Below are 23,424 nucleotides of genomic sequence, written 5' to 3'. Positions count from 1 at the left end.
TCGTCTTCTCATCGTGTGATGAAAAGAGTAAATAACGCTGCAACAATATTATATAGTAAAAAATATAAGACTTTTGTATCCGTAGAAATATTTGTGCCTAATGGTATAACTACGAAAATAGAGTTGAATAATCTAGTATCTAAAAGTAGCGACACACAATGATCGCTGTCAGATTCCATGGTATTATTAGTCCACCGGGTAGCGCAGCGGCAGGGGGAATCCTCAGGTATAGGGAGGTGTGACGTCACCGACCACCGACCACCAGCCCTTCACCTGCGCCGCTACCTTGTACCGTCGCTTCCTCTTGCACCGTCAAAATAACAAGTAGAACAGCTATTAATAACGCGTGTGTAAAACTCTTAACACCGCCGCGGGCCGAGAAGGGCGGCGCGGGGCGGGGGTGGGGCGCGCGGTGGGCGGCGGCGGCGGGCGGCAGTCACAGCGGCGCGCGCGCGAGCACTGGCCGCCCCGGACCACCGCGCTCCGAGCGAACCGAGTGCCACCAGCGACCGTGTCGGGCCAGCTATGCGCCTTCCGGCGGCCGTGGAGTAGCAGTTACAGTGCACCGGAGACGCACCACAGCGCGGACTGAGCAAATGAGCCGCGGCACCCGGCCGCGCGTTTCTACAGCCAGGCGGAGGCACGGGGCCCCGCGGCATGGCGGACGACAGGAGGAGGGCGAGCGGTGAGGACCGCAGGCGCTCCAGCGTGGACCCCGACGCCATGGGCAAGGCGCGGCGGCCTCGCAAGCCCACCAAGGAGCGCTGGCTCCTCACGCGCAAGACCTGGAAGTACATGGCGGATGCCGGCCGCCGCCTCATCCCCGAGGGTGCCCTCAACCGCCCCGAGGACGTGCCGAAGATCGAGGCCTACTTCCAGGAAGTCTGTCAAAAGGAACCCAAGTTCCTTCTCTGGAGGAAAAGCTCGTACCCCGGCGCCGTCGGCTTCCGGCCGCACCGGCGACGGACGAGAACCAAAGGAGGCTCCTACAGACAGGCCAGCTCGGCGGACGAGGCCGAAGAAGTGACTCCTCCTAAAAAACAAGTGGGAAACCTTATAATCACCCAAACATCCGGGGGTAGGTTTGACGTTAGCAAGTTGAAAAAAGATTTCCTCGAAGCGTCTTCTTCGAAAGACCCGAAAGCGGCTTTGAAAAACTCGGGGGCCCCCGCGGAAGACCCTGATCAAAAAGAGCTTATCGATATGATTCAAAAATATCTAAACGTACAAGACAAGCCACCTCCTCCACCGGGTCAGCCTGGATTTAACTACCAGGACTTGATAGACAAACTTCAACAGCATTTGGCCTTGGTATTTGGAAAGCAAAATGAGAGAGAGCGGAGATCGACTGGAACTCGAACTTCTTCTTCCCAACATGAAGGTGATCCTGTGCAAAGGTCTTTACTCGATACCCTAAGTAGGTATTACAGCCGTTCTCCCAATAGGGATCACATCATTCAGGATTTATTAACTGATAGAAAATTATTAAAAAAGCTGTACTACGACTTGCGTCAAACAAAAGGCTTTCGGGGTAGCAGAACTAATCTCAGTTCTAGCAGTAGTACTGGCATGATGCCGCAATGGCGTACTTCACTCCATCAAAATAGGAGAGATGAAGAATACGAAGAAGAGAATGACGAAGATTACAACGAAGTTCAATGGGATCGTTCTAGATCCGGTCGCGGCATAGGTAGTCCGCCACCTTTAGTCGAAGTACAAGGTGAGATGGGTGACCGATTTTCCGAATCGGGCATTCAAACGGATCCAATTCTAGAGATAACGCTCCGTGCACTGCGCTCCGAAGCCGTGGAAAGAAAGCGCCAAAAACTGTTGGACGAAGAAGAAGCTTTAAAAGAAATAGCAAAGCCAGACGATAAAAAATCGCCAAGGCGTCGCAGCAGCGTTGATCACGACGACGTATCTCAATCCGTCAGTGACACGATTAAGCGATACTTACGCATGGCCAGAAAAAAGAGTGTGGACGCTGACAAAGCCGACAGGTTCAAGCGGATTAACTACGACAAGAACTTGCGTAATATTAAGCCGCGTGGCGAGATCAGTAAACCCGGGGACGATGACGGTTTGCACAAGGGTTGCCAGACGGACGAAGAGTGGTTGGATACATTTGACGGTGCGGAAGCAGCGACCCCGGACAAAGGTTCTGGGTCGTTCTTTTCGCACCTGCTTCACGGGCGCGACAAGCAGCAGGCTGGCAGCGCGCCCGTGACAGTGAGTTCATCTCCCACAGGTGGGGGCAGCATGCAGAAGTCGCGCTCGTCCAGCAGCGTGGTGCAGCACGTGAGCAGGAAGATCTGGAGGACGCGCAGCAAGAGTCGAGGGCCGCCCTTACAGCCCTCCACGTGGGTCCCGCAGGTCAGTTTACATTCCATATTTGTTAAATCTAGCAATATTTTTTTCATATTTTCACACTTCAAACTCACAAAACAATAATATCACCGACCCAATTTTTTTTTTTAAATTTATGTATGGCATTTCTTCCATTTACATATCATGTTATTAAACTGTATTTAGACACATAAATGTGATAGAAGGTGCCCTTGAGGTGATTTTCACAAAAATGGCGCTTTATAAATTATCCAAAATAAATAGACGGAAAAGAAATAAATAAATTCTCTATTAGGAAGAGCGAATAGCCATTTTGCCGAATTTGAGAAGATTGAGATTCTTGATTTATTCAACGACTCAGCTCTCCGCTACAAACGGAAGCTGAGTCTCATTTACAATAATAATATTTAACCTTTTTTAACAATATTTAGCCTTGATTAATAAAATTAGCCTCAATTAATAATACTTAGACTATTTTTGAAAAAAATATTTAAAACAAACACAAGTAGAGTCATGCGTTAAACATATTCTTGTCACATTTTGCTGTCCTGTCAGAAATAGTATTATATATTGTGTTTTGTACGTGTAATTGGTGCTGTGCTAGGCTTTTGTTTTTTGTAATAACACTGTAATTATACTTATTGGATACATTTGTTTACAATAATAAACTTATATTTAAAAAAATAAAAAAAAATAAACATTAAATCACATCTACATATTCTGTACTTTTTTTATACTACATGGTGATTTTAAACAGAATGAGACCCAATATAATAACTAAGAACACTGTACAATTTATAAATATTTTAACCAGATGTTTTTAAGTTAATTTCCTTAATATTTATATGGTTTACAAACAATGAAAAATAATACATAATATACAGAAATATTTCACTAATAAAATACACTTCTTATTTTTCATCAATTACATATAAACACCAATAAAATACATATTTAAATTACAACACAAATTATTCAAATGGAAATGAAATAATGGTAAAAATTAATTCATTAATACAAAATACGTCTTGTATACACATGTTAACATTAATAAAATAAAATATTTTTTTAAAAAAAATCAATTTTATTTATTAAAAGAAAACAACAACCATTATAATAAATAATAAATATTTACAAATAAACCAAAATTATAGGTTAATCATAGTTTTGTATGCATTACTAAATACAATGTCAAAAAAAGGTGGAAAAGGCGTACATTTAAAAAGTCACTTCGCATCATTCCACATGTAAAAAAATAATATGATAATAATGAAATAATAAAAATAAAAAGTTTTTTATTTACTCACACTTAAAAATCCTTTCGCCGGCGGATTCATACGGAGTAACCCCAGATTAGCCTTCCCTCCTTTCTTCTTTCAAACAAGAGAAAATATTTAAAATATTTAAGTGTACAAAAATAAAATATTAGGTAGATACAGTTAGATTAAATAAAAATGATTATTTTCAATTAGAGTTCTAGCGTTTTCTTTCAATTTGTTTAGAGTAAGGAAATATATATAGATTTCAGTAAAAAAATTGTTTAAATTATTTAGAATTCTGGGTTATGACATTAGCTCTTTCGTGATTTTGTCGATAATGCTTATTTTAGACTTCGATAATTTACGAATCTCGACTTTTGTGCAACTATCGTAAATAGTTTTACCCCGCATTCGTCTGAGAGATCGCATTTCAACAGCAAGCCTACATTCATCCTTGATTCCATACTTCGCACCGATAGGCACTTGCAACATTGGACATATCAAACTCCAGGTGACAGGCCTGCCAACACAGAGACGCAACACGGAACTAATGACCAGAAACCTCAAACAGACACTCTCCGACCACCATTGATTCCGGTTACCTTTAAAACGACATTGTTAACCACTTACAATATTTAACGTTAAATTGTTCCAATTTCCACTTTTGGGTTTATACAGTATTATTCGGTGTTCATTCGTTATATTTAATTTAATTTTATGTCGGTTAAGTTGTAAATAAAACTCCAGACAAAATATGTAAGTTGAAATCTTTTATTTTATACACGCCACCTTGCAACCAAACATTTGGTAAAATAACAAATCTAAACAACTATCATAACCACACGAAACAGATTCCATTACACACCCATACACAAGGGATGCCTACAAAAATAAGCATCTAAGTTTATATATACAAAATATTAAAACAAGCAATACTTAAATAAAAATAAAATACAAATGAAATGCACTTATCCAATCATAAACGCATTAAACGATTGTTATTTTTGTCGAAATTTAATGCAGAGCTCATAATATCAGAATAACTCTCCAATCTATTTTACAGATCATAAAATTTCTATTTAATGACTTCTAAACTGAAATATTAGATAAACAGTCGTTAAAAACGGTCCCATACAAACCAAGCTAAATAAACGTGTTAAATTTCCAAAGCCAATGTTCCAGTCACTTTAAAGAATGACTTAGTTTACGATCTTGTCAAATGTTTTTTAGTAACGATCATTCAATTCTTACATGTATTAACTGTGTAATTTTGGTGTCAAATTAAAACGTTTTACCCATAGTAGTTAACAGGGGCGAATCGTCAAAATAAGCGATGATACACAGCTTACCATTATGTTTTACTTTCGATAGTATTTTTTTATAGTAAATATGTTTATGGGGAAAAAAAACAAACAATTGTTTTTTATTATAAATCAACACCACCGTTTGTATCATCCTACAAAAAATATCTATGAAATGCGCCCAGCGCCCAGCCGGTTCTTAGTAAACGATGAAACTAGCCGATTACCTCAGCTTATTTCACCACACAAAAAAGTACACCATAGTTTACATCTTTAACCCAAGTCAGCTTTTTTAGTACTAAAAGAAGCATGCAGATTACAAATATTATTTGAAGATTCTTTTTTTGGAAACTAGTATTTCGAACATTATTTCCGAAGTACTATTTTTCTTTGATAGGATACCGTTGATATTTTATGTATCTTATAGGACATGTGGCGTTCGCAGTGGCCGTTTTTGGCATTATTTGTTTTAAAAGGAATCGGCCAGTGCTCAGTGTTAACAGTTACTGCTGAATGTCATTGTGGTATTGGTTAATAAACTTTTGTATGTGTGCACGGGTATTGTATTAAAATAGTGTAGAAAGAAGCTACGTAGTACGTATATCGCGTGGTTAAAAATAATTGTTGTTTGAGTTGATTTTCACAGAAGCACAGTAAAAATAGTCACATATAATTATTTTACTTACATATTATGTACTAATATGTAAGTACAAATTAATTAACGTTTTTTGTAGATTACCTAAAAAATAAATCACGGCTCGCCATTGGTAGTTAAGTGTTCTTAAATCCAAAGTAGGAAAAAAGTTACATTAAGAGGATTCGCTGACTGACTTTTCTTATACAAAAGTACTCCTGTGTTTTCTCCCTGGATTGAAGAGCGATTTTTTTACACGCTACGGTTTTCTTTACAAATGTTTTTAAAATTGAAATCTTAAGTCATAAAAATGATACAGCTATAAAATAATATTTACTTAATACTAGATCAAAAATTATGTCAAACTTATAACTAACAATGTAAATTGCTTACTAAGAGCAGCCAGCAAAAAGCCTTACCAATACTCTACAGACAGACTTTTTACATAATTTCCAGTCTAGACATAAGACAAATATACATAAAGACAATTTTAAGACATTTCCATCAAAATCCTGACAGACATAATGACGGACAACAAATTTACGACACTAGGCAAAGACAAAAGACAATACTTCTGCTCCCAAAGAAAAAAACAAATTACGGACAAAGGCATTATACTTTTCTGGCCCCTAAGCTATACAACTTTTTAAGCAAGGACATATTGGCGAACAAAATGAAAAACAATATTTTCAAAGCTAGAGTACATAAATGGATTGCTAAAAAGACTAGACAGGAAGCTGAGGAATATGTTTCATATATAAGAATATAATTATAGTTTCTTGAAAATCCTTTTTCGTTTTATTGATGTAGATATGTTTTAATTTTTAATTTTTTTAATTTCTTTTAAATTTTTACACAATTGATGTGAAATTGTGTACAATTATGTATAAATAAAAAATACACTGACACTCCGGAACGTGCATGTGGGCCAGTGGAGTGTCTATATCCATAAAAAATATATATATATTGAATGTACCTACCTATTGTATAGACATTTTTGTTAACTATGTATTTGTATTGTATTTTATATTGGATTAAATAAATAAATAATGTGCCTTAAGTTACATTACTGGACAATCGAAATCGAAAAATAAAAAATTAAATGTTTGTGCATAAGAAATATGCCCATGTTAATTTAAAATAAAAGTGAAAAAAAATGTATGGCATTTATTACATTACATTTGCATTAAATTAAAATAAAAGTGAAAAAAAATGTATAGCATTTATTACATTACATTTGCATTAAATTAAAATAAAAGTGAAAAAAAATGTATGGCATTTATTACATTACATTTGCATTAAATTAAAATAAAAGTGAAAAAAAATGTATAGCATTTATTACATTACATTTGCATTAAATTAAAATAAAAGTGAAAAAAAATGTATGGCATTTATTACATTACATTTGCATTAAATTAAAATAAAAGTGAAAAAAAATGTATAGCATTTATTACATTACATTTGCATTAAATTAAAATAAAAGTGAAAAAAAAATGTATGGCATTTATTACATTACATTTGCATTAAATTAAAATAAAAGTGAAAAAAAATGTATAGCATTTATTACATTACATTTGCATTAAATTAAAATATCCACCATTGACATGTCACGATTGCGTTTTTTTTGTTTATTTAAAAAAAAAAAAGGTTTTTTTGTTTTGCCTTTATAGAAGCTAGAACTATCCAAAAACCCATAAAAGCACCACCGCCGTCTTTGGATGAACGGTATACAAAAATGATAACTATTTTTTTTTAGAGCAAAGCGTGCCAACTTAACTTTCTGACAATAATTCATCCATAACAAAAAAATTAAATTGGTTTAGTTTTGGGGCAGAGTAACGAAAATGCAAAATCTTGGTTTTGTGGATTTTAGCTAGGCATAATCAGTCCGACTTGCAATTGTCATTTTTGCACTGTATTCGGGGAGCCACATTCAAGTGACTAAAAAACCATTCATAAGTACCTATTCATCAAACCGCTCTCTTGACGCGTCCTTTTAAATCATGAAAACAAAAGAATTAAGTATAGGTTACGCATTAAAATTTTAAAAAACAAACAAATGATCACATCACTCGTTTCCCCTTAGACCCTAAAGCTTAGAGGTAATGAGGAAGTTCATTGTAATCGGAAATTTAAAAAAAAAAAAAAACAGTGACTTTTTTATTTTTTTATATTTTGAATCGACTATTAAACTAAGCCCAATTTGTATGTATCTTATTATCAGCGATACGATTTTTTAATGTTTTGTATTTCTGAAATAGCTTTGCGTGTGACGTCAGATGTTCTCTTCCGCTTATTCTCGATCAGTTCTGCCCATTGGTCCATTCACGACAAGCAAACCGAAAAGCTTACATATGAACCAGTGAACAAAATGGTGAATGTTACACAGTGTGTAAAGTGGCCACTTTAACCAGCCATTGACAGATCATAAGCCCTGTAGATGCCTAGACTTCTATATTACCTTCTCTTCAATGTTCTTCATCTCCGTTGTAATATGTTAACTAATTAGATGTTTCTCGAAAATGTATCTAAAAATGATTTTGATAAAAAATGAACTACTTTGAACGACATCAATGAGCCAACAAGAGTGTTATGATACATTTATGGTTACCAGAAAAACTCACTGTAAAGAACTTGAGACGTCACAGGCGAAGTAATTTCAAAATGACAAAAAAAAATCATAGCTCTGATAATACGATACATACAAATTTTGGTTTAGTTTGATAGTCTATTAATAAATAAACAAATAAAAAATAGCCACTGAACTTCTTCTTTGAAAGCCCTCTCCAACTCGGATCCGTTCTAGACGTCTTGTGACTTCTTTTTTTTCTTTAAGCTAATTACAACAAATATATAAAGAAACATATGTACAAGAAACTGTAGAAACATATGTATGTAGCAAAGACAAACAAGGGCAATAAAATAATGCAGTCTTGTTTTGTGGGGTACAAGATATTTTAAAGAACTTGTAAATAAAGAGCAATGTAAGACATTGTTCGCAAGTTTCACTAGGAATAATTTATCCAGAGTTTGAATTGCATTTGGTGTACAATAAAATTTGTGTATTACATTTATATTTTTGTCATGTATCGTTTCTGGGTTGTTTATATATATATTATCTCGGGGATTCAATATAATTGAAGCGTATTCTAACTGACTCACGTATATGTTATAAAGCAATGTTAATGTTTTTGAAGTCGTTAGACATTCGCATGAAAAAACCTAGCATTTTATATGCCTTATTAATAATTTCACTAATGTGAATATCGAATACAAGCTTGGAATCTAAAACTATTCCTAAGTCTCTAATGACGTTTTTTCTTGGAACCATTTAAATTAATATATTAACGCGAGAAAGATATACATGTGCATTTATTAATATTACAATATTAAAGATGGTTGATGCGGCAATAATCTGAGAGGCGGTTCAAATCAGTTGCAGGTTTTAGTACTAATTTTTTTTTTTTTTTTCACATAAGCATTCTTCTAAACATTTTTTTTTAATTCCCGCCAAACTGCAAAAGCAGTTTTTTGCAGGGATTTCTCTCTTCAAACATTTTGGTAACACAATATAATAATGTTTACATAAAATATTTTTTAAAAATCTTAAAAATATCAATAAAATAAAAGTTTAAAAAAATCAAATACAAGTAAATCAAGTGTTTTTTGGTAACGAAATATATAAAAAATAATAAACAAACACTTTTTTTGACACTGTTTTAAATTGTTTGGTTTCCCCATTTTTTTATATATTTTTTTTACACACTAAACTTAGAATTTAAGAAAAAGATTTTTAAAACCAATTTTACTTTGTTTTTATTCATATCACTATTCTTTATTTCACTAAATTAATTGAATTTATGTTCATAAATATTTTACTTTTATCAGCAAAAAGTACAAATTTGGCATTACAAAAGCATTTCTGAATGTCATTAATAAATATATTATATAGTAGGAGACCTAGAATTGATCCTTGGGATACGCCACAAGCAACAGAAAAACATTTAAAATTGTATCCAGCGGTTTCTACAGCTTGTGATCTATTATCAATGTTAGAACACACCCATTAATATAAATCACCACTTATGCCAATTAGTTTCATTTTTTGTAGTAGAACTATATGATTAGCTTTATCGAAGGCTTTACTAACGTAACATTGAATCAACTGGGGATCGGTTGTCCATTTTTTTTTTAAAGACAATTAGTATGATAAACTAAATTGATTACGGTTGATCTACCAGATATAAAACGTTGTGAAGTACTAAAATAAGATGTAAGTGCTTCAGATACTCGATCGTAAATCATCTTCTCTATAAATTTTGAAAAAAATGGTAATTTTGAAATCGGTCTGGTTTTATTTGTTACTTCTTTGATTTAAGAATAAATTATCCATATATTAGACGTCAGTTAGTGTGTATGCATACTTGAAAGTGGAGTTTTATGTACGCTTAAGACAAAAGATTCTTCATTATATGCGTCGGTTGACACAAAGCCAAATAGATATAATTCATCTCAGCCATCCCGCCCATCCCTGGCGATTATTAAACAGGTATTATAATGGTTGTTAATGTAATTTATGTGCAAATCTATTATTTTTAATTCGGGAATAATCGTCCGTTCGCACTTTGGCGGGAAAGCGATCCCACGACGCGCGTCGCACTGTAATTTGAAATAGCCAAGATATTTTGAGCCAGTTTAATGGCAGAAGAATGTCACATGATCAACATCTTTAGCCTATCGAAACTAGTGCGAATTCTAATTTCGAATACTAGATAACTCAATTTGCACGTAGTTTTTTTAATCTTAAGAAAACAAATTTGATTTTCTATAAAAAAAATTTAAAAATGCGTCAAATATGTAGCACGTGTTAACAAAAGTTATGTCCGTTTTTTTTCCAATGGTTAAGGTTATACGTCATTCCAAAGAATTTCTACTAAACGAGTTGTGTTTTTTTTTACTTTATGAATGTTATTTTATTTGATGAAAAGGCCTCAAAATTGAATGTCAAGTAGACAAAAGTCAGTGTTTTCGAAACCTTTAATTCGCGTTCAATCGATGGAATAAAGGAAAATACCATAGAATTAGGAAAAGTCCAGAAACCGCATACGCACATCAAACAGACGGCGACTAAACTACTCATAAATGAGTAGGTTTATGTTTTGACCCATTAGTTTCTTTGTAGACGTCGCTCAGTACGCAACTCCTGATTTGAATTCAACTTTGCCGTGTTGTGTCCTTTTAAAGTGTAGAAATACTGCTAGGATCTTAAAGAAACAGGATGCGATCACATTTCATGTGTAATTATCAAATGAATGTGAATGTAACAAATGTATTACTTAAAAATTGAATTATTTTTTCATCTGTCAGATTGTCGAAGAAACAAAATGGAAATTTTGTTAGTGTTGCCAGGGTAGTAATTTTAATTTTGTAATAATTGTTATTTTTTATTAATTTTAACCGGTTTCGGTTTTTTTTAAAGAAATTATTTGCGTTTTTGTGATTTACAAAATTGTTGAATTTTAATGGCCATTTGCAACAAGTTTTTAATAAATCACTATTAAAAAATGGGAATCATGTTAGGGTAGAGTGGGATTCGAACCACGGACCTTTGATCTGTGAGTCCGAGACACTAGCCGCAGGACCACAACCCGATTCCGGTTAATAAATACAGAGATACATTCATTTATCTTTGTTTTTCTTGTATGTGTTATTTAATTTGTTTTTATGTATTTTAAAAATCCAATTAGCGGTATCCTTTTTTTTAATTTTTCACACGTCTATAAATTACTTCAGCTTAAAAAATAAATAGGTAGGCACTTTCATGTTTATTTTCGCAGGGCAGAATTAGCTTTTCATAAATATAATTTTAAACTGTTTTATAATGGCCCGTGATGCAACGGTTCTAAATTCAAACTTTGTTCGCGTTTCCGGTGTTGCAAGCTATTTCAAAAATATAAAACTTTTTATCAGTAAAGTCAAAAAGTTTTTTTTTAATGAAACAGTATTTTTATACTGGTGTAGTTGAAATATTATTTTACTAAATTAATGTAAAATAATAGCTGTGTGCGCGTCTTTAAATAACTATTTAAATTCCCTTGTTCCTAATGAGTTTTTTATCGAAAAAATCTATATATTTACTATTATATATACTATTTTGTACAAGACAAAAAAGCGTTTGCGCAATTGGAATGTAAAAAATTTCATTTTTCTGTTTTTCTTTTAAATTTTTAAGTTAAAAGAAATAAAATATAGTCAACTTTAAGTAATAAACTGATACCACAAGTGTTACAAGTGCAAGGAGGTTATCAATCATGATTTTATATAGTTATGGAGATAAACGAGTTTAAATAAAATTAATATAAGTATCAAGTGATAACAATCATATTAATTTAAGTAATTTATGAACTTTTATAATAAAAATACATTTGAATTAGTTTCAAGATATCAGTCGTGATAAAACCGGTTACTTGTAGTTTTTTTTTAAATGAAAGCGGAAGGAAACTTTTTCCTTTTTTAAATTATTATATAAGAATATATTGTCGCCGTTCAGGCAGAAGTCACTACCCCAAAAAAACGTCATGTTTATAAATCGCAATTCGAAAGTTTGGAGGCCAAGGAAAAATCCACGGAATTGACATAATTTATAAATGTACTTTTAATAAATTTCATTTGTAACTTTTTCAGGATAATTTTTATTAAAGCTTCTTGTGCAATGATAAGTTGTTTCAGTAATGTGTCATTTGTAAATCCTCATCGAATTATATCACAGAACCTCTCAAATAACATAATTTTACGTTTTTAATGGCATATTTAACTCGAAACTGCAATGGGTAGGCTCTCGAAGTGTTACCAACTTCACGATACTGTAGCTACCAAGCGGCTAATGACAGTGCGCTTTTGTTTTGATACGTGTCAGTCTGTTGTATTGTTAATAGTTCTACAGAAGCAAATTGTTTTGGGTCGCAGTTAAAAAAAGTAATTGAAATGGAATTCAAACTCAACAGTGTTATTGCTCTGTATTTGACTGGAAAATCGCAACCAGCCATTATTAATGGGCTACGACATTAACATGTGAACAAAATGTTTGTGTATCGGACCATTTCAGGTTACAATGATACTGGTAGCTTAAAAAACCGCCATGAAGGTGGACTTTTAAAAACAGGAAAATCGACAGAAATGGTTCGAAAGGTGAAGGCCAGAATTCAACGTAATCCACGACAAAGCGCAGTTCAATTGGCGAAAAATCTCAATGTGTCTGCTCGTAGCATGGGGCGCATATTTACTAAAATTAAAGTCTTACAAAATACAAAAAGTGCCAGATTTAACGCTTGCACAAAAGGCAGTTCCCCTAGCAAAAGCAAAGGCGTTAAAACACTTGCACGTTAGTGGCAAGATAGAAAATTTGGTATTTTCTGATGATTTTTTTTTTTTAATTAAGTTGTATGTAAACAAACAAAACAATCGTGTGCAAATTAAAAGACAATTTAGACCAGCGAATTGCTCTGCAAAAGCAAGCGCCTGCATCAGTGATGGTTTGGGCCGCGGTAACTGCCACAGGACGCTCAGCACTCGTATTCGTTGAACAGGGTGTAAAGGTAAATCAGCAAATCTACCGTGAAAAGATTTTGAATGATGCGTTGTTACCTAGGGCAAGTAAAAAAATCGGTAGAAACTATTGGACGTTTCAATAAAACTCGGCACCATCCCATAAAGCCTGTGAAATCCAACATTTTTTACAAGAAAAAGTTCCTAGCTTCCTTTCATCACAACAATAGCCTCCATATTCCCCGGCCTTAAACCCAATGGACTTTTCCATATAGTCTATTATGTAGGCCAAAATATCAGCTAAAACATATGAGATGGTCAACGCCTTTAGAGTGTAGTCTGGTAAAACGCACGCAAAATGAGGAAATCATACGATTTTGCCATTTTAAAACGAATGTTTTTTTTTAATCGCGCAATAATAAAAAAAACAGATATTAGATAAAAACAATAATTTTTAAATGTATTTCTGTTAAAAATATACTTAAAAGTTTTATGTAACTAAAACATAATTACTTTTTGACCGGCAGATTACACCATTTCAAATTTAGACTAAACTTAGGTATCTAAGATCTCAATAAAGACTAAGGATTGAACTTAAATTTGTTGTAATAATTTGAAGATAATTGATCACGAAAGTTGCCGAAGCAAAATTTTATTTTTTTGTTTTTGAAAAGAAATACGAGCATTTTAAATCACATACATTTTTGTGACATTTCCTTTTATTTCTACGTAAAATTATGCATTCCGTAATACTTTAAAAAAAATATATTTATTGAAATATTTTAGTTGAAACCTTTTTTTGTAGAATTGTATTATCTTTTATTAAAAAACAAGATAATTCTGGTTGTAATACTCAATTAATAACAATATCTTATTAACGTTTTTATGACCTCCATACCTGCCCTTATCGGTACCGGTACAGCCTTAAAGATTGCTCTTCACCGAAAATGGGGACAAAATACCATCAGCCCAAATTCGTGCAGCGTGTGAAGCCTTCTTAAACAGACTCAATGCTTTTATTCGCGCTAAAGGTGGCTACATCGAACAATAATATTTATTTTTTAAATCGAAATATTTTTACGATATACTGTAATGTATATTATACGTTTTTAAATTAAGAAAATCAAAATTGACAAAATTACAGAATTGTTAATCGGTTACACTTCGAGTGCCGACCCCAGTATATACTTTATTAACACTTTGAGTACCGGCCGAATAAACATAGAATTTACCCTGTGCCCGGCCCATTTTTGTGAAATTTCATGCATTGTGAAGGGTTTCTTAAACGTGTAATAATTATGAAAATACCAGGTTAAATCTGTTCTTACTTCTCATATTTATTTGAAACAATTTAATTAGTCATTTTTGTATGATAGTTTTGCCAACATCGGTCGTTATGGAGAGCCACATTGCAATGTTTGCATATATACCTACAGCGTCTCACTCCTTTTTTTGTGTTTTGTATCCCGGAGCCGCGTAAACACGTGATTATAATAACCACGCGTTGTGTCCCGGTCTCGTGTTTTCACTTAGTTTACCAGCAGCCAAAAATTACTAATAAAAGTCACTAGATGTCAATAAAACGCACTTTTTTGAACAGCTGGTAAATCACGTGAAAACACGGGACCGGAATACAACGCGTGGTTATATAATCACGTGTCTACACGGCTCCGGGATACAAAGTGTTAAAACATAACAATTAATAAATTATAGGTACAATAGTAATATAAGGTAGTTAAATTAAATTATCGAAGTGAATGAAGAGAGAAAAAATGGAATTATCAAATGTTAATAAATAAAAAATATTAAAAAATTCTGAAGATATGAAATTATTAAAACTAAAAAAAAATAAATTGAATGAAAATATTATACATATTATTTTTTTACTAGTATATCTTTTTTATATTTAAGTTTCTCGAGACTATGTTATGTGGTCTAGAAAAGGGTTCTGTTATAATCTTAAGTGGCTCAAGGGCAAGATACATAATTAAATTCGTATTTCAGCATCAACTGACGCTACAATCTTTCATTCAAAGTTTTATTTATGAATGGATTATAATAACAACTCATCAATCAGTAGTGTTTTGTAAAATATGTTTGTATTATGTTCGTTTACGTCATATTAATTCGAAGATATTGTCTTTTCTTTATTTTGCATTACTCCATTCTTTGTAACAAAAGAAAATGCAAGAAAATCGATTTGCTAATGAATGTTAATAAATCGAAAGTAATGGTTTTTGAAAGGGATGAAAATATAATAAATAAATCTTAGGTCAGTGTGAACGGAGATATTCTGAATCAGGTAGAAGAATTTGTGTAGCTGGGAAGTATGTTTATTAGGGATGGAATGACTGAGAAATATATTGAAAGGAGGGTGAGTGCCGGGAACAGAGTGAACGGTGCACTTAAATCGACCTTGGCAAATAAATGCTTGTCACAAGAGGCAAAATTGGCAGTTCGCAACGGAGTCCTGGTCCCGTCCCTGATGTATGGGAGCGAAGTATGGACTTGGAAAAACAGGGATGAAAGTAGGCTGAATGCTGTCGAAATGCAATCTCTCAGGCGAATGTGTGGTAAAACTATGTACGATAGATGCACAAATGTTGAGATCCGTACATTATGTAAGGCTGAGACAAGCATTATCGACAAAATCAAGAAAGGAGCTCTGCGCTGGTTTGGACATGTAGAACGAATGGACAATGGGAAAATTCCAAGTCATGTGATGAATTGACTAATCTACACATTCTGGACATTGGGGCATAAAAACCAACGTTGTTCTTAGAAGATTTTATAAATAGCAGATTTTGACTTTTGGTGACACGGTTTGCAACATAAAAAGAAATTGATTGCAACAGAGATGGGACATCACTTAAAGCATTAAGTATTTTGAAAATGCATATAAGGTCCATCTCAGTTCTACGTCTCTCCAATGAAGACAGATTAAGAGATTGCTCTATTTAAAATAGGAATAATTACCCCATTTATGCTAAAGATCTACTTATTTACATGCGATTTCTGACGAATTAATACTACATATTTAATGTGTGCTCTATATCAAACATTTTGTTTACATAAACATTACCTTGAACGATTTTTAAACGAATGCTAAGGAAATTATTTGACACAAAGTCATAACAGAATTTGATTTCATAAATTTATATCCAACGGCAAAGTTTTAAACGCATTTAGATATAATTCAACTCATTTTTTTTATTTGACTAAAATAACATGACAAATAAAACAAAATATTTTAGGCTTTTAATTGGAACCCTCGAGTAAGGGCCTGATATTATGGAGACACAATACTCACCATTGCTTATAGTTTCCCTGAAGTGAAAGATGTTGATCTCAAAGTGATCATGTTCAGCTACTTGACTACTCATCCTATCGGCACGATCAGAGGCAGGATGGTTCTGGAAGCCTGGAATCATAAACGGGATTCCTGTAATATTTACAAGTACTTTTAAACTTTAAGGAGTTATGGATCGCCCATCCCAAAACAAAATTAAGTACAAAAATTGACCTCTATAAATGTCACTTAAAAGGAAGTGGTTGAATATAGGTTAGGGGTTATACAGAAAGATAATGATTCTTCAGACGTTTCCTAAAAAAATTGACAATAGGGCATCTTTTATGCAGAGAGGTAGGTCATAAGTCATTCTGAAGATGAACGGTGTGTGTAGAAAAAAGAATTACTGAAGAAAGGTGTATTGTGCCTTGGAATACGGGTCGTTCACTACTGGGGCAATAGACTATGCTCAGACAGATACAGAATACAGACACATGCCAGTTGAATATATAAACTACAAATATTCAAATGATTATTTTAATACAGAAACATGAAACAGACGAAAATTGAATGATTCGCTTTTTTTATTGAAAATATTAACTCCAACTATCGATTGTTGTCAACTCATTAATTTTATTAGTACGCGATTGCATAGTCAAATCACCTGATATCAATGTAATTATTCTTTAAATCATAGGCCCATGTGATATTACTGTTTTATACGAATAATGCAAAAGGTCCCATGTTCATACGATTTCTTCCAGTACTAGCTTGTTCGGGGTTAGTAAGTTAGTCCCCGTAAGCTAAAACTGGAAAAAAGGATATTCCAATAAAAGCTCAAGTCGAAAAGTTGAAAACTTTAATTTGAAATTTCGAAAGCCGTGTTTTCCTTTTTTATGTATTACCCATTTTCAGAAATTCAGTGTAGAATAGGTTTTACCTCTCATTTTTGTTTCCTGACAAAATTTAAAAAAAAGGCAAAGTAATATTTTTTAATTTCTTTCAATTTAATATTTCAATTTGTTATGAATTCGTAATTACTTTAATAAACCCATTGTATTTTTTTTCCTTATGGAAGTAGCCTAAATAATAATATATTATATCTCATTATCAATATTACTTTTATGGATAACTTTTAAAGCGACATTTTCGTAATAATAATAATATTCAATTTTATTCGAGTAAAATGGCTAAATAGTGCAGAACCAATTCTACCATACAAAACAAAAACATATTTAATTTTAATATTACAATGTAGAGATAACTTACATCATTTACTAAATAGCTTATCTGATGTACCGTCGTTACTGTAACAAGTGGTATTCAATGTTCAGATCCTCCAGTTGCGAAATAATAATATGCTGTTCCTTGATCAGCACAGCACAAACTATGGCTTGCATATACCAATGTCCCGATTGTGTCGTATTGTAAACTCGAGACAAGATCTGGACTTTTTTGGTGTAAGTCTTTCTAGATTTAAATAATCACTAAGATAGACCAGATCTTGCCAATTGTCTTGTAATTATTAATATTTTTTTTGTCCTAGCTTTAATTTTCTTTAGTAGTATTTTATTTCAATTGTTCAATGTGTATTTTATGAAAATAAATCACTATTGAATGGACTAACAAAGTTTTTTTATTTTTTTTGTTTTTAATTTTGTATAAAATTATACGATTCAGTATGATTCCTTAGTATATGTCCACGTACTTATAATTTTCTCAAACTGAACGGTTTGGGTATGTAGGAAGAAATTAACTTAAGGCAATATGCCCCCCTTTATATTTATATATATTTTATACGTATATAAAGTGTTAAAATAAATCAAATATTTTTTATTTTTTTTATTTATTAGTTTATAGATACATTGTTACAAAAATGGCACAAAAAACACTCAAATTGGCAAATTCTGCTTATACTAGGAGTAGGCTCAGTATATTAAGGGTCGGCAAGCCAGAAATATTAGTATGCCTAATGTTGCAATCGGTTCCTATATGGGCAAACGCCTGTTCTAAGAAATCGATTTGTTGCGGCAAATGTGGTTTTCGAATATGTTTCCCATAAATAAAAATGATTTTGAAGAAATATAAAAACAGTTATAATCCAAAAGAGAAGAAAAGAAAAAAAAATAGTACAGTTTACATTAAATGTAAAAATGCAATTAAATATATAAATATATAGCATACATACTACATACATACATAAACACATACATACATATATATACACATATACTTACATATACATATACATATATATACACACATAGATACACAATATATATGCACATGTGAAAATACAATAAATTTAAATATGATTCAATGGGATAGCATAATATTTAGATTACTATCCTCAATGAATTCTCCGATTCCTTACTTCCAATGTCTGTCAACCAAATTTTTAATTTTTTTTTCAGTACTGATGGTTTATCAGATTTCCAAAAACACGGTATCAGGTTGTAGAGTTTAGGTCCGTTATATAGAAATGATTTTTGGAATACCGCTGTACGTGCTATTGGAATCACCAAATCGTTTCTTACTGTACTCCTGGTTGAGTGCGCATGACTCACAATCACCTGAGTGCTCCTATTTTTGTGGATGTCAAATATTAAAATACAACAATGACAACTTGAATTTTATGTTTTGTTTTTTTATATCATTTATCGAATAAATAAATTAAATGAAATAAAAACCTTCGCTGTGTGAACAGATTTCCTGCAAAAAAACAACAAATCCTTCCCTATTAAATCAAATTATTAAAACCAAACCTGCCTTTTTCAATCAATAAAATCATTTTGCATATAGCAACTGACTTAATTATAAAGCTTTTTGTTGCTAATAAAAACTGTGTTCAGCAAATTATTTATCGATAGACTTAAAATCTCCGCTTTTTTAACTATAAAAAGTTCCTAACCTCACCTAATCCGCCACTAAAGCGAAAATAGATAATTCCGTTAAAAGCTCGTAAAGTTTTAAGATAGAGCACTCAAGAGCCTTGATTTTGCATCGTGCTTTAGCGGTTAGTTCAATGAAAATAAAGATTTTATTTGACTTAAGCTTGTGTGTTCGAACTCACGTAGATCGTAACTCTGAATTCGCAGAAATATAAAGCCGTTAAATTCCGAATGCTTTAATTTTAGATTGATAGTTATTTCATGATTAATTATTTTTCATAAATAGAAATTAACATTGTGCAATAACTTATATTTAAATATCTATCTTCTATACTAATATTAGAAATGCGAAAGAGTGTTTTTACTTTGCGTGTCCTTCGCGTCTCAACGGCCCCACCGATCGATTTATTTTTTTGCGCAAATAGCCGGAGAAATGAGAAACAAAATAAACTTCTTACTTTTCATCCCGAAAATTAAAAAAATACACTAAAAAATAATGAAACAGTAATAGTGAGCAACATTATTTAAAAATGAGTTGGCGGTAAGGTGGATTAAGGATGTCAAAAACAATAAATTTGAAATCAATTCTTTAAATTTCTATAATTGATTTGCTTTATCTATGGGTAGTTTGGTTTGCGTTTCGTTTTAATTTTATAGTAGGATTTTGGATTTGTGAACAGAATAACGATACTAAGTCACTATAGACAAACGGATATTTGGAAGAGCAAGCTACTTTCAATTCCGATAAAATATATTATTCTTATTTATGTTTAAAGCATTTACTTTATTTTTTTTTAAAAGAAATATTTACGTTCTTATGATTTACCCAAATATTTCATTTTAAGGGGCCATTTTCAACGAGTTGTAAATATTTAAATTAATTTAACAGAGAGGGAAAGCATTTTTGAGAAGGGAATATGAAATTAAATATGAACAACTCCCTAGGGAGGAAATCCAGCCAGTCTGCAAGCATTTGGACATAATCAAACATTGTTGAATTACTACCTGGTAAAAGAAGAAGTATAAAAACTGGAAAATTGTTTTCAGGCGTTGCCTAGTAGGTGATTTGGTCCAGCCGGATGAATCTCACCCACATGATAAAGGTTTCAGCTCTTTTACTTCACAAAAGTCAACAGATGGAAGAGTTGAGGAAATGTGGATATTCAAACATGGGCAGAATGGTGAATGTTACACAGTGTGTAAAGTGCCCACTTAAACCAGCCAATGACAGGTCGTAAGCCCTGTAGATGCCTAGACTTCCATATTCCTTCTCAAAAATGTATTCCCTCTCTGTTGAAATAAATTTAAATATGAACAACTCCCTAGGGAGGAAATCCAGCCAGTCTGCAAGGATTTGGACATAATCAAACATTATTGAGTTGTGAATAACTCACTATTAGAAAATGGAATCGAGTTGTGGTAGATAGAGATTCGAACCACGGACCTTTAGTCCGTGAGTCCGAGACACTAGCCACAGGACCACAACCCGATTTAAAACTTTGTGGTCAAACATTTTAACTAATGTTAATAAATATTAGTATATGACCACTTACCGACTTTTTAGTCTACCGGTTTCGAGACGTACCCGTCTCTTCGTCGGGACACTCCACTCACTACACCAACATGCAAATACTAAAATACACCTCCACCTTCACCTTCACCTTCACCCTAGTATATATATATATATATATATAGTATTTCCAAAAATACATGCAGATTTATAGAGATGCGAACACTTCCATGTCTAAACATGTACTAAGCTTAATTAAAAAATATTTAATCTTACATTGAAGAATTGGTAAAGCCTTTAAAAATGATATTTCTTTTTCTTTTAAACATGTTCAATTATTATGGGTTTCCGATGAAGATACTTAATGCAGATATAAGTACTCATTTTCGTACACAAATATCGATTTTTCTTCATAGACAGTCGAAGATAACTTCCCACTGTAATCGGGGCCCTTGCTATTTTTAGCAAAACGTAAAATTGAGCTTACTGCATCCGATAACACCAAGTTCTTTTTTTTTTTTAATTATGGACTGGCTGCTTTATGCATAACTAAGTTCAATTTAACTACAAAGTAAAATTAAGTTTTTTGTATGAAAAATATAATTCGTTAACATTTTTTTTCGTTACATGTTCAATGAGGAACTTCAGCCCTACCGGAAATTGGATGCAAAAAATGTTTTCTTGCGCGTGGTAAAAATTAGACCGTTGAATTGTACTGCAAAGTTTCTTGAAAATGTGCTAGAAAAAAATGTTTATATTTTAATAAAAAGGCACTACTTTGAACGATGGCACTGGTTCAAATGAACCAACAAGTTATATGCGATCTGTGAAGGATATCCGGTTTTCTCATCGTAAACAAACCAATCGGAAGAACTGACGGAGAAGAATCTCCGATGTCACACGCTGAGTTATTTCACAAATACAAAACTTTAAAAAATCATAGCGCTGATAATACGATTTATAAATTATTATTTATTGGCTTAGTTTAATGGTCTGATAACAAATAAAAAAATGTAAAAACACACTGAAATTCCTCATAACAGGATACCGACGAAGATACTTTGAGTTTTTATAGCAATATACCCATTTTTATACATAAATATCGATGTTATTTTATCCTATCTCGATATGTCCGATGATGATAGCGTTTGTAATAGCGGCCCAGGATCATTTCCCGAAAAAAATATGAAAGAATCAAAACACATTTCTCAACAGTCCTGTGAGTCAGAAAATTATTATTGTGGTTCCGACCGACGCAAAAATGTGAAATATTTTAAGTGAGTAATCCGCCATTTTGTTGTGGCCGAAATACAGGAACAAAACACCTGAAAAATATCACGTTGCTACGAAACCACGTGCAAGCGATAATTAAACTTTTCTCCCTTCCTTCCCGCTAACATGTGGCTAGTACACACTACATCCAATAACTTGAATATCTCTTTCAATATAATAAATACTGGGTCAAAACTGTCGGTATTCCTCTATTATACATTTACGTACTGGTTTTAATAATGTGTTATTAAAAAATAAATACTAATAAGGATATATCACGGTTTTCTTCACATTTAAATATTACAAAATTAAATTAATTAAACTTCCAAAATTCAACGATCAAACTATCAATTGAAAAAAAATTGTACTGTCAGCGACACGATATTCTAATATCTTTATTGTATAAATCTATAAATATTTTATCCGTTAGAGCTTTATTATGGTCCAAGCTGGTTTCTCAGCATGCGTCTCTATCTGAATATATAAATAAATTGGAGCATGTATATAATACTCGGTTCACTAGTGTAGATGGACTAGCTCTCCCTAAATTCAATATTAAATACGGGAAAAGAACACTAGAGTACAATATACCAAAAATGTATAATATGCTCCCATTAAATATAAAAAATCAAAAAACTTATCTGGCTCAAGAGAAAGACGTCTGCTGAGAATCTGGCTTTTAGAACGTGGTTATTATATTGAATTTTTTGTGTTTTTCTTTTTTATTTGGTCAATTTTTATTATTTTTATTTTCGATGTACATTTTTTTTTTTCAATGGTAATAAGAGTTTTTATATGTTTGTTAAATTAAATTGATAATATTATGTATATATATTAGCATATATTATTATTTTTAATTTTTAATTCCCGCAAAAACAATTATTGTCCACGCCCCTAATACGTCACTATTCTTATGTTTATTTTAACTTTGTTTTAAACCATTTTATTTTTTATGGAACATCGTCATGAATCACGACGTCAAAACCATCAATGCCAAACATGTCTCGTTTTTCTAGTGACATATTTTTTTATATTTTCTTTTTTAAAGTTATTTGTGAAAACATTTTGCCACAATATCCATATAATTTTTTTTTAATACGATAAATTATTCTAAATCTATTTCATATATTTTTATCGGTATTCGTACTACGTAATATTTTTCTATTGGGCACAGAAAAAGCATTTTATCAGAAATAGGAAATAAATTACCAATTAAAAGAGTATTGAATGTGCGATTGTATCACCCACTCTTTACGTCTCACTCTCGATACTGCAAGTATATACGCAGCGAGATAGACAATTTCACGCGTCACACGAGGCAATAACCAGCATTACAGCTAGTCACCAGTACATGCAGTAGCTCTCCGAGATTCGTTA

General features: G+C 32.6%; 1 protein-coding gene across 1 annotated transcript in view; it reads left to right on the top strand.

Moving 5' to 3' along the window:
• Positions 1–433: 433 nt before the first annotated feature.
• Positions 434–23,424, top strand: part of LOC148270913 (uncharacterized) — a gene marked incomplete at its 3' end in the record, with an annotated part of 33,063 nt that continues 10,072 nt past the window's right edge. Inside the window, exon 1 of the mRNA XM_088242062.1 lies at positions 434–2,373. Within this exon, the coding sequence (XP_088098188.1) occupies positions 658–2,373 (1,716 nt within the window). The remainder of the gene's footprint in view (positions 2,374–23,424) is intronic.

The sequence above is a fragment of the Micrasema longulum genome, unplaced genomic scaffold (assembly GCF_059751315.1).
Source record: "Micrasema longulum isolate JH-2025_06_02 unplaced genomic scaffold, ASM5975131v1 h1tg003257l, whole genome shotgun sequence".
In the NCBI taxonomy this organism is placed as follows: Eukaryota; Metazoa; Arthropoda; class Insecta; order Trichoptera; family Brachycentridae; genus Micrasema; species Micrasema longulum.
This window is presented reverse-complemented; position numbering and strand designations above follow the sequence as displayed.